The sequence below is a fragment of the Hakea prostrata genome, chromosome 1, assembly GCF_041222555.1.
Source record: "Hakea prostrata isolate BN-2017 chromosome 1, UWA_Hpros_2, whole genome shotgun sequence".
NCBI classification, from domain to species: Eukaryota; Viridiplantae; Streptophyta; class Magnoliopsida; order Proteales; family Proteaceae; genus Hakea; species Hakea prostrata.
In genome coordinates, this window is record NC_142600.1 from 52,495,060 (window position 1) to 52,507,566 (window position 12,507).

Sequence of the window (12,507 nt, forward strand, 5' to 3'; positions counted from 1 at the left end):
CAATGGGTGACATAGGCTTCAAAAGAACTCAGCCGTTCACGGTGACCTCTTCGTGGGATAATGTTGTGTTGCACTATGTAAGCAATTGCATGAGGAATTGGTTTCAGGTCCTTCAACTTCACGCGGGTGTTACCCGTGTAGTGAACCATTATATCACTATAAGTCCGACCAACATCAATGAGGTGATCAAACTTCTTCCTAGGCTCCCAAAAATATAATTGTCCTTCACTTGAGACTCCTAGCCTTTCACCCAGCTCACGAAAGGAGGCAGGCAATCTCCACCCCTTTAACATTGGACAGGGCATATAAGTTTCCCTCCTCCTCCTTGAATCTCAAATTAGAATAAAAAAACTTTAACCAGCTGGTAATAACACTTAGGAGGTAACTTAAGTATGTTATCCCACCGAATCTGCTTAAACCTATTTGTTACACCTCCTCTCTGAAAGGAAGGGATGTCTACATCCCTTCCTTCTTCTATACTTTGCTTATTAATCAGACTAAATGACGCTTTTGCATCATCATCCACCAAATATGAAGCCTCGCCTTGCTGTTGTTTTTGCTTCCCTTTTTTAGCCCCTTTGGCCTTCTGTTGAGTGGTTGCCTTAGGAGCCATTTTCCGGTGAGACTTATGGTACTTTTGGCTGCATAGATGCAACAAAACATATTAGCTAAACAACATATTATTAAAATGAAACTAAAGTATAACAAAACAAATACTAATTATACAGATGAGAGTCATGAGACAACATTAAAGAGAGAACACAAACAATCTAAGCATGAAAAACATTCAGTCCAGACATTAGTTATTCAAAATTGGATGCCAACCATTGGCCTGGATTGAAACCTAGCCCCAACAAGTCATATTATAGACAAACATTTCCACGCCCATGTGCCAAGCATCCACCCACACTCAACACATCACAACAGAGAGGAAATAACCCTCTAATGTTAACACCAAAAATGCTTCAAATATACAAACCCTACCAAGTTAAAATACAAACCATTAACAAAAAAACGGGTTTGATCACAAAATTATCAAAGTGAAGTACTTTAAGTTCTAAACATTAACGAATGAAGTGATAAAATATCCACAGATTGCATAACAACATCAGCATTTGAGTATCTTAGATTGAGGACCCACTTCTTCAGCATTCCACATGTTACTAAAGGTACATCACTATAATTTGTAGGTCATAAAACCTTTATTCGCACTTATAATAATCTTAACCTAGGCTAAAGTACATCCACAGCATCATCACCTATCAAAAGCAAATAATAAAGGAAGTCCAAATCACAAAAACAGTATGACAACAAACAACCAAATTATTAAATGCCACAATATCATCAACAATGCTCGTCACCACCATTTTTATTGCTCCCCTGCTGGGAAACCAACTTATGTTTGCCCAATAATGGATGTTATCATTGTTTCAAATATTCTGTTTTCAAAATTTATTCAATAACCTCGTCATTGTAAATGACTCCATTGAGAATTACGACACTCCACTAAATAGTTGTATATCCAAAATATTAAAATGCATTGGTTTGAACAATGAATATGCTAAAGATAGGATCTTATACGAATGTATGCATTAACAGAAATCAATTATACTATAGCCATCGACATGAAAGGACTTCATCCAAATAAAAATAATAAAATATGAGTGCATGGGTGATGACCAAGGTCCCCGGGAATGAAAACCACATATATCTCAATATTGTCCTCACGAAGTTGCATCATCAAAAGGTTCAGTCATTTATTTGAAGGGCAAGATGGCGGGGATGAACCGAAATTTCGAACCTTGTTAGTAGCACACATCAAAAGCCTACATCTTTTTTCCCCTCTCTCTCTTGACCTCTTTAATTATGAGGTATGTCCTTGCTAGATGAGCTAATCCCTAGAAGTTGAGACATTTACATGAAGACTTAAATAACTGTAAAATTTTTCCAATGTGCGAAAGTGATGGAAAGATTTCCAAGTGCCTAATCACAATAAATAAGTCAAGGTTTTGCATCCAACAATCTCAACGACTTCTTGCTTTGTGCAATACAAGAGTTCAACTACACATTCAGTAGGCTGAGAGAAAAGTATTCCCTATAAAACAACACACACTCGTTTGGATTGTATTCGAAAAATGCCAAATACAACCAACAAACAACAAAAGAATGGATACAGCCCACATTTACTTTTCTTCTTTTTCTGATAGAGTAACAGACAAGGGCCAGAAAGCAAAGATGTCAAGCTATACATGAATACATGAAATGCAGTTAAATAGACCCCATAAGGAGGCCATGAATTTACATAATACCAGAATGCGAAAAACAAAGACACTGGCCACTTGCATACAATTGGATCCCACAAAAGCATGTTATATCCGTCCACCCTTGCTCGGAAGTATGCTAACGATTTTGACAACCTCGGTTTCCATGAAAATGACATATTCCAGTGTTCACAATGATGCCTACCTCTTCTTATTAGGTAATTCAAGGGAGTAAATTTGGAACCGAGAATCGACTTTTTAAAACAAAAGAAAACCAAACCAAATACAATTCAATATAGATTCAGTATCTAAGGCAAAAGCCAAACCGTAAAGTACTAAATTACTTATTCCCTAACCAAACCATGTATAGTGGTTTTAAGTAGAACATACCAATATATATATTATAAATATGGTCTATTAAACTGTATAAACTCCAAATAGAACAAGAAACTGTTTATGAATCCAACAGAAGTGTACTGAAACCAAACCTACTCAACACACTTTTTGTAAATGAATATGCGTGGGTTGGGAGGAGGAGGGGGTTGTGGGTTAGGCTCAATGGGCATGGTTGGAAAGGATAAACGTCGGCGGAGGGAGGGGTTGGAGGAGCTGGGACAGGGGGGAGACAAGGGGCGCCATTGACAGTAGGCAAGACGGAAGAAGTCCGAGAAGTTAGATAGGGTGTTTGAGAGAGAGAGAAAGGAGGGAGGGGGGAGCAACAATAATCTTGCAGGAACCTTGTGCTGGAGTGAGAATTGCAGGGGCGACAAGGCCAACATGATATTCTTCTTTGAGGTGGATGACAAGGGTACATATGCCAATGGAGCATCTATAACTAGTGCTTCGGTCAAAGACACATCGATGTCTCACAAGGTAGAACTGAGTTCTTCAGAGGGAGAGCTGTAAATTGAAATTGCAATAGATCCTACGAGATAATTAATAGCAATATGGTCTTCCTCAAGGAGAGTAAAGGCCGGTGACTCAGTGGTGTCACAACCTACAAAGAGATAAAAACACTTGTATCGGGGGAATCTGGCAGCAGGGGCGGTGCAATCTGGAATGTGATTGACCTCAGCACTTTGCAGTAAACTGTTGCAGTCCAACATTCTATACAGTACGGTAGAGGGTTGTTTTTAGGGATACGTAGGGAGTCAGCTGAAGAGATAAGGCCCTATGGAGCAATGTCAGGGGGTAGCAGCTAACCATAAGCAATGGTAGAGTGGCCATGCATTGTTTCTAGCCATGGACAATGACTCTGCTGGCATTAATGGTGTCAGTGGCTTCCCCTACTGGACTCTCTGATAGGGAAGGGGTGACAAATAGGCAGGAGATTCCGAGTGGGTCTACAGCAGTGAAGGGAGTGGTTCAGGGAGGTACAGGGAGGGATTAAAGGATTTTACAGGAGGAATGGTTTGTAGTGGCATCAGGGGCCAAGGGACTAGGGAGGAACAGTTAATTGCCAGGCTTTACTAGAGCAAGCAAAAGCGGGGTGGATAAAGGACTTCATAGTAACGACAATGGGGAGGAAGATTTTCAAAAAGGAATTCTTGGTTGAAGCTCCAACCTTCTTTTTCCTAAATAAGAATAGAGGGAGGCAAAAGTGAGGCGGCAAAGGCTTCCATACTAATTCTCACATACAACAACTTGGGTGGAGCTAATTGTGGCTTTGTGCGAGTGAAATAGAAAATTTTAGACTAATTCAACCACAAGTCGTAGTCATTTAGGAGGTCTAAAAACCACAAACAAATTATATTTGTGAACATTGTAATCGATTCAACAAAAGACATTGTCAACTGCTTAAACTTAGGTAAAAACTGAAATCCACATAAAAGAAAACACAGCAGAAATTCATTAACACACGTATCTCGAATCACACTCGAGAAAAGTAGAAGAACCTCTACAACTTAACAAACTAACATAGACACAAAAGTAACCACTTCTATATTTTGAGAAACCACAGCAGCCGGAAGTGAACAATTTCAAATGAACAAAAAAAAATTAAGAAGAAGCAAAATTCGCACTGAAACAGCAAAGGAAATAGAACTTGTTAGGGATAAATTCGCACCTGTAACCGGACCAGAGCAAACCGCTAGAGCTGTTGCCTAGGCGGACGGCTGATTCTGAATGTTGGGGCTTTACATTTTGAAATTAAACACAACTTTGGTTTGTCTTCTCCGCCGCGTCAACCTGCTGCTATTCGAGCTTCTCCACTCTTCCCAAGATATTGACAACGATCGAAGCCTCAAGGACTTGGAGAAGTTCGAGAAGCAAGAGTTCGGGAACAATAAGAAGCAGAGGAGAAGACGAACCGAATTCCTATTTCATTTCAAAATCAAGATATTGAGAGCAAAAAAATTCAGATAGGTATCCAAGACTGGTGTTCACATTTTTTACCACCTTAGTAACTTAAAGAAAGCACTCATGCATCCTACTGACCAGTTCCTAACCCAGAATGATACAGCTCTATTCCACTCAAACATTCTACCGACTTGTGAAGCCTGATAAGTTTTCTATTCTTTGGTGGAAGGACACCAAATAATAGCATAGCAGGGAGCAATACAAAGGTGAAAACAAATCCTAAAGATTGCAAAGAGAAGTGAACCACATTCCTTCAACAACATGGTTAAACAAGACACCACATTAAAGAAGAAGAAGAAAAATATCACAAAAGTAAGAGATCTTGGAATACAATATATAACAACTACTACTTGACAAAACAGGTTTGATCACTATCAACTCATATTTAAACATCTGGAGAACGATGGCAATCTGAAGAGTGGTAGGAAAGGGCTCTCATTCAAAGGCTGGCACCATAAAATTTTATTCATAGAAACAACCTAACCATGTGCATCAACCATACAAAATAGAATTGGCAGCAAATCTCTCAGGTATCTCAGTATAAGCCGATCAGGCTTCTTTCGGAAGGGACCACAATGATGCTCCATTTAAGATGATGCAGAAAATTATCACCGAAAAGGTAATCTGTACTTTCGAACACTTTAAGTTGGCTAATCACATTCAACATGCAAAGCCATCATCGGCAGCATAAAACTTCATCAATAATACCAACTCAAACTATCAATTTTATTTTTTTCTCATTAACACTACCAACTTAAATAGATAAACAATATGTAATCATTAAAGTAATGGTTAACTAAAGGAAGGCTGTCATTCCAACATCAATACCCATAAGCTCATTGAAACCCAAAATAGCAGTACTCCATACAACAAACAAAATGGTCCAACACAATTTTGAGTGTGTGGAAGAGCATCATCTGATTAATTTTTTTAAATCTTACAAATGAATAAAACAAAAAATCAACAACAAACTAAGCCTTATTCCAACTAAATGGGGCCAGCTACATGGATCCTTTCAAAACCAAATAGGGAAAACCTAGGTCCACAGAAAGGGAAATTTTGATGCAGAAGGAGTTTTAATGATGTCAAGGAGACAATGTTCTCACGTTGTACATGTAACAACTTATTGCGTGAACTCAGTATTATGAAAAAGAAAGAAAACTACATAATCCTAAATGAGGTAACCTTACTGCAGCCTTAAACCTTAAAGAAGATAGAAGTGATTTTCAGAATGGTAACCTTACTTGAACTTCACCAAATCGAAGCTTAGAAACGAAGAATCACAGAGACGAGACGAGACAATCTCAGCCCAAGATTTCTCAAAATCGAAGCTGGAGCTTCTCCTCTTCTTCTTCGTTCTCAACTGCCACTTCTTCTCCTCTGCTTCTTCTTCTTCTTCGTTCTCAACTAACGACGCCCCTTCGATTTCTTCTCCAGCTTGGTACGGTTGCTTCAGATTAGCCAAAAACGAAAACACAAAGGGGTCTTCTTCTTCTTCTCTCTTGCGATTTCTTCTCTAGCTTGGTAAGGTTGCTTCAGATTAGCCAAAAACGAAAACACAAATGAAAATGAAATGGGCGGGGTGGTTTAGAACAGGGGTTTGTTTCGTAAATTTCAAAAGAATTTGAACTGGTTGTATATACGGTTACTGTACAACCATATATACGTATAGGCTGGTAGTATGTAATTCACCATTAATAAGATATACTAAACCCAGTTAAACCGCCCAGATGGACCGGTTGGTTTGCATCAGACCAAACCGAACAGATCAAACTCTGTTCACACACTTAATGAGGTGGGTAATGGGTTTTTTTGATTTTTTAATGGGGAGGATGATCCGAGCCGTCCGATTAGATCGGACGGCTCGCTCCACCGTAGTGCGCATTTATTACGCACTACATAAGGAAAATTGGAATCTGGCTTGCTTTCTTTGGAAGGAAATTTGATTCTCCGCGTGCAATATTTAATTGGGAAGGTTAACAATGATTTGGAGATAATAAGCTGATCCCAGAGAGATGATGGGCAGTCAACGCACACTATTTTTATTTTTATTTTTGTAGAACGCACACTAATTTAAACATTCTTCTTTCTAGAAGCCTCTTCAGCAGCATTTGAAAGGATTTTAATGAAGTCGGCGATCATTGTGTATGGAACCCATACAGAATGAAAGAAAGAAGAAATACCAAATTTTGAAGTCATTATGGAGATTTAACGTGAGCAGAAAGATAGGTTTAGGGTGTTGCTAATCCTCCTCGACCGCAACAACAAGGATTTTTATTTGCGGCAGCAGCCGACGGCCGTGATTTTGCCATGTCAGCAAAATTCGAATGAACGGTGGAGATTCAAATAAGGAAGGTTTATGTATAAATATTAGTTATTTATTTATTTATTTATTTATTTTTATTTATCATTTTAAAGGATTAAGTTTTCTTAATTTACAAACCAAGTACCTCATTCACCGATTACCCAATTTTGCTGAGGTCCTGCGTAATTAATGCGCAGGACCGTCAAGCCGGCCGGACGGCCGGTTGGCTTCATCTTTCCATTAAAAAATTCAAAACGCACCTTTATTACTTAGTTTTTGCTGATGGTTCGGTCCATATGATACCAGGCGGTCGAAGTTAGGCGGTTCGAGTGATATTGGGTAAGTGAAGTATTGGTATTCCATACCAAATGGTTAATACATTTTAAAAACACAACATACATAATACATATATACGAATTCAAAAACCAGCGGTTGAGTTGAGATTTTCAAAATGTTTTGAAAAACACTAAATCCAATCTGGAACCGCCTTCGTGGTTTTGACTTTGATGCATCTGGTGGAGAAGAAGAAGAAGCAGGAGGTTGAAGAAGTTTCCGGCTCTGGTTGTAGAGCGTTTGTTTCAAGCTTTGTTTGGTTTTCTACAGTCTCCTTCTGTCCTCTGCTCTTTCCTGCAACGAGAAATTTTCAAGCTTTGTTGTAGAGCGTTTGTTTCAAGCTTTATTGTTAATCTTCTCTTTGTTAGTGATCGCAGGTGACTTGCATGTTCATAGTTTTAGAATCTCCAAGCTTTTTCTTTGTTTGAAGAAGTTAAGGCGCACCTCGGCCAACCAAACCTTGGCGAACGTAGACATTTCAGGTTTGCAACAAAATGGGCAAACTGTTCGCCTGTTGCTCCCGTAAGGAAGTAAAGAAGAGGCCTTCCAAACGTTACTCGAATCCACCTTCGGCCAGCGCAGCAGCAGGCTTCAGCAATAGATGGAACAGAATCCGATCATCAAAGAAGGAAGAGCGTGAAAACTCTCTCACACAAGAACAAGTTCTCGCTGTGGCTTTACTCTTTCACCAGCATCAGCAGAACGGTTCGCTTTCATTTGACCGTTCAGCTTCTCTTCGATATCCTGTTCCGGGCTCAAAGAAGCAGTCTTTGCCCAGGAGTTCCAGCTCTAGGTCTCGTTCGTCCACTGACCCTCTTCTTCACCCACATCAGCTAGTTCATCAGGTTTGGACACTGCTGTAGTTTCGTTCGTTCTTTTACTCTATAAGATTCTTAATTCTGAACTTCATGACTTTTATACTTATGGTTAGCTACACTGGTCATAGGAGTTTAGTCTGCTCTGTCTTTTGATTAAGTTAGTTTTCAAAATTATGGCCTCTGTTTCGAATGTCATCTGGCTGATCTTCAATCTTCACTCTTTCCCACTCCCCACCCAAAATGATAATAATTATTTGTATACTCTGTTCTGTCGCAGTCTCCAATTCATTTGGGCCTTTAGCTAATTGAACTCATTGGACGAGCTCATTAGTACCTTTGATGAGTAGAGGTGGGTTATTTGGGCTGTCATGTCCTTTGGCCTCTGAAGCCAAAATCTTTATGTATTTTTGGGTTTGGGGAGGAAAAATCAATCTTGTGTATCTCTTTTAGGGAAGCAACAGGGCTGCAAATTTTTGGCTAATTTAGTTTCTGAAAATTTGAATAATTCTAGTTTCTATGCAGGTTAAAGTCTTCATTTGAATCTAGGGTGAATCTTGCGGGGAAGATTCTGCTGGCCTATTAGTTTGTATAGTGTAATCCTTAATTTTTCCTTTTAGGGTGGGCAATTTGTTTTGGTTTGGTTTAAGCAAGTACTTAATTTGCTCCTTTAGGCTGGGGCAAGGCAATTTATGTCTGCCATTATGTCATGGTTTTGTGATCATTAATATATATTTTAGGGCTTCCCTAGACACCCCACCCTCAATTCCCCCCCCCCTCCCACCAAATTTATATATATATATATATATATATATATATAAAAAGAAGAAAAGAAAAGAAAAAAGAAAGAAAGTAAAAAAAAAGCCTCATGTGGTCGTCAAAAAAGGAGCAGCCATTGATTTCATCCAAGAATGCTTTAAGGCTTTACCTTCTGTTTCAGAGGCTTTGCTCCTTCTCCCACAACTTGGGGGCAGCATTCCATCCAAACATGGGAGGGACAACTTAGGTGTTACATGGTTTGAGATCTATGTGTCAGCTCTAGGCATTGTCTTAGGTATCAAAGAAAATGTTTATGACTTTCTAGTGGAATCTTTTGTGCTAATCATGTCTTTCTCTTGTTATGTTCCATTATTTATAGAGAACTGGCTATATCATGTGTATTTTATTAATTTCTTTTGGATGGTGAATGGGGTGACACTTGGAGATATATGTTGGGTCATGACTATTTTGCCTTCCAAATCTCTCATCCACATTTACTTGTTTGTATATTTATGCAACTAGATCCACCTGATTGCTCACTCTTGGGGTTCCTCTATTCAAGAAAATTATGGTTCTTTTTTGTTTCTCCTCTGAACATTCGGCTTTCATCCAATTCTTCATTATTTGCCTTGTTGAAATTTTAATTTTCTCCTTGCAGATTCTGAACCTTGATGATCTGGAAACAAGACATTTTGTCCTTGTTCATGGTGGTGGATTTGGTGCTTGGTGCTGGTATAAAACCATTGCACTCTTAGAAGAAAGTGGATTCAAAGTTGATGTAGTAGATTTATCTGGTTCTGGAATTCATTCGTCTGATGCAAGCAGCTTACGAGTCTTTCGCAATATGTAAAGCCACTTACTAGTTTCCTTGAAAAACTAAGAAATGGAGATAAGGTTAGTTGATTTTCACACCCCCATACGCTATCTTCCAACCTAGGCAGTGTTTTTGAGGGCAATGTTGGTTCAGTCTTGGTCATTAATGAACCTTATGGTGAAATTTGTCATGACTGTAGTTCAAGAACTCAGTTTCGGAGCCCTTTGTAAACCAAGTTGGACTGAGATCTTGCTGAGTAGGTACACTGTCTTTTGATTGAATCGAAGCTAGTTTTGGTGGGAAGGATACAATTTGTGAGATTTATGTTTGAGATATTATTGAGATTTCCATGATACCATGATATTATTTCAGATATTTGGGAACTTGTATCCTATCTCGTCTAGGAATCCCAAAAATAAGATCTCGATGAATTCTCAATCTATGGTCATGACTCATGATTAAGTATTTATTTAATTTATGCTTGCTAAAGAATAAGGGAATTCTTGTTGCTATCCTTTTTGTTTTTTTTTTTGAAAACCATAGACCATGTTCTGAAACTTAGTAAATTTGGTGCTTTGTAATCTCATGCAAAGTCTCTTTACTGTAGTCATGCCTATTGGAAACAAATAGATGTTGAATCATCGGCTTCAGATTCCAGAGGTAGTTGGTTTTTTTTTTTTTTTTTTGGGGGGGGGGTGTTCTGGGAAGACAAAGGAGGCAGGAAAAAAAGTAATGAAGAAGACACTACGAGAAACATGTTCTGTCATTGCACTCTACTTATGTGTCATGCGTGTGGTGAAATATCCTCTATAATCCAGCTGCATTTTCCTTTGAAAGGAGTCCTTTCTTGGATAAACTATGACTGTGTTGTATGTATTGCATTACTTATGTCCTTTATAATGCTTGCTTTCAGCTTTGCACAATGGTAAGAGACATGAGTATGGAGGTCAGAAATGAAGCTTTCATTACTCTTGGGGAAATGAGGTTTGCATCTGAAGATTTACTGCTACAGACGCTGTAAAAAAAAATTCTTGAAGCTGCAAAAGATAAGAAAATTGTTGGTCAGCATAGCACAAAATAATATGAACTACCAATAGCAGGTGCTGCTGGTGCATTTGTACATGGGCTTGAGGATGAATTCTTGAAGGTGAGAAGATGAAATGTAACTTTAGTCAACTGCGTTCTGTCATTTTACCCCATCCTTATTCTTCATTGCTATTGTAGTTGAGATAGGAATATCTGGTCTCAGATTATCTTACAACACTGCTAGAAAAGTTTATATTGGATGTGCTTGTGGTGGACATATTAGGTGGGTAACTGATTTTTTATGGCTTATGATTTCTGTCAAAAAAATTATGCAATATTATGCAATATCTGGTTATATCTCAAGTTTACAAATCGCATAATGACCTCAATTTCATGCTCCTTTTTCCATTTTATATTTATAAGTTTTTCCAGCTCAAATGAATAGCCATGAGATGCAACTATCAACACTAAATTTGTTGTGTTCTTATCAATTTCCCTGTAGAATTGCATAAATGAAGCTTTACTTGAATAAAAATCCAAACCTAGTACATGATCTTGTTCTTCTCAATTCAATCTACCTTCTGAATTTTAGTTAGATTGTCTGGACTGTTGAGTGAGTACTTTTTTGGTCCAGCATATTGGTGTAAAAGGCTAGGAAATGTCCCAAGGATGTTGTGCACTTGGTGTATGGCATGTCACTGGTGGTTGTCTATTGTGGTAATTCAAGTGACTGGGTGCATTTGTTTTTCCTCTTTGGTATCAGTTTCATTTGTGCTAAGTTGGAGCACAATTTATTGTATGTCATACAATAACTTTTTCGTTGTGCATATGTTGAAGGTGCGGAACTCAGCCTGGAAATCTTTGGGAATGCTTACTGTCTTCTTTGGTCAATTTGCCAGTAATGCCTTGACTTTGCTGATGGACATTCTCAATGATGATTCACCAGTTGTTCGGTTGCAAACTTTGGAAACAATTCACCATATGGCAAAGTCAGATAATCGACGACTGCAAGAAGCTCACATTCATATGGCATTCTCTTGTCATGGGGTTGGAGAAGCATCTTCTGTTTGACCATGCTGTCTGAATCTTAAAGCTCGAAGCAAAGATTGGTCTGAAAGCAGAGGGAATATTTATTATTATTAAGCAAAGGAAGCCATGCATTTGTTGATTTCAGAGTGTTTGCTTTCCTCTCTTGTAAATGTTCGACAATCAATCTAGAACATGTCTTTATGGTATTGTGAAGTTTATTTCCCCCCATTTTAGGTTTTCTCTATAGGATAGTGGGAAGGTGTTGTTTATGTGAATAAGTCGATAGTTTGAATGATCATGAAATCTTTGTAATATCTGATTATTTGAAGATTGGTTTTTCCTTGAATGGTGGTGTATAGAGATGTTCATTGCGTACTACTTCTGATAACCAATCTCTAAACTTGCATGTTGTAGGAGACCTTGCTGCTTAGATTGGCTTTTCCTTGGATGGTGGTATGTAGAGATGTTCATTGTGTGCTACTTCTGATAACAAGTCTCTAAACTTGCATGATGTGGGAGATCTTGCTGCTTTTATATTCTCTTGATGGCAAGGAACATGGATAAGCTGTGCTTCCATTATTGACTGGTTGGGGCATATGAGCCCTCAAGTTATTTTAATAACTGCCTACTTGAATGATGAAAGAGATCTTTCTAGTTATGAGGCAGTAAAGATGGGAGGGTTGATTCTTTTATTGAGGTGGGGGACATGTAATCTCTGGTTAGCTGCAACTGCATACTTCAACTACATAATGTCAAAAAAGACCCATAAACATTTTTACTCTATATGGCTTGGACTCTAGGAGAGCA

The 12,507-nt window shown here is 38.4% G+C and overlaps 1 protein-coding gene across 2 annotated transcripts; it reads left to right on the plus strand.

Annotated features, from left to right (window-relative positions):
- The first annotated feature begins 7,396 nt into the window (after positions 1-7,396).
- On the plus strand, positions 7,397-12,209 carry LOC149029123 (putative methylesterase 11, chloroplastic). 2 transcript variants are annotated; one of them, XR_016170788.1, is made up of 4 exons: positions 7,397-8,102; positions 9,490-9,725; positions 10,559-10,792; positions 11,509-12,209. XR_016170788.1 is itself a non-coding variant. In XM_089140484.1 (3 exons), the coding sequence occupies exons 1-2, from the start codon at positions 7,752-7,754 to the stop codon at positions 9,679-9,681; spliced, it is 543 nt and encodes a 180-aa protein (XP_088996610.1). In that variant the 5' UTR covers positions 7,397-7,751; the 3' UTR covers positions 9,682-9,725; positions 10,559-12,209. The 2 variants fall into 2 exon arrangements, 1 of the variants encoding a protein (XP_088996610.1); XM_089140484.1 differs by having other exon boundaries at positions 10,559-12,209.
- The last annotated feature ends 298 nt before the right edge of the window (positions 12,210-12,507 follow it).

Excerpts from the sequence above, each read along its gene's own strand:
- LOC149029123 (XM_089140484.1), top strand. The coding sequence starts at position 7,752 with ATGGGCAAACTGTTCGCCTGTTGCTCCCGTAAGGAAGTAAAGAAGAGG. Across the intron at positions 8,103-9,489 it reads CACATCAGCTAGTTCATCAG|ATTCTGAACCTTGATGATCT; the intron begins GTTTGGACACTG and ends TTCTCCTTGCAG.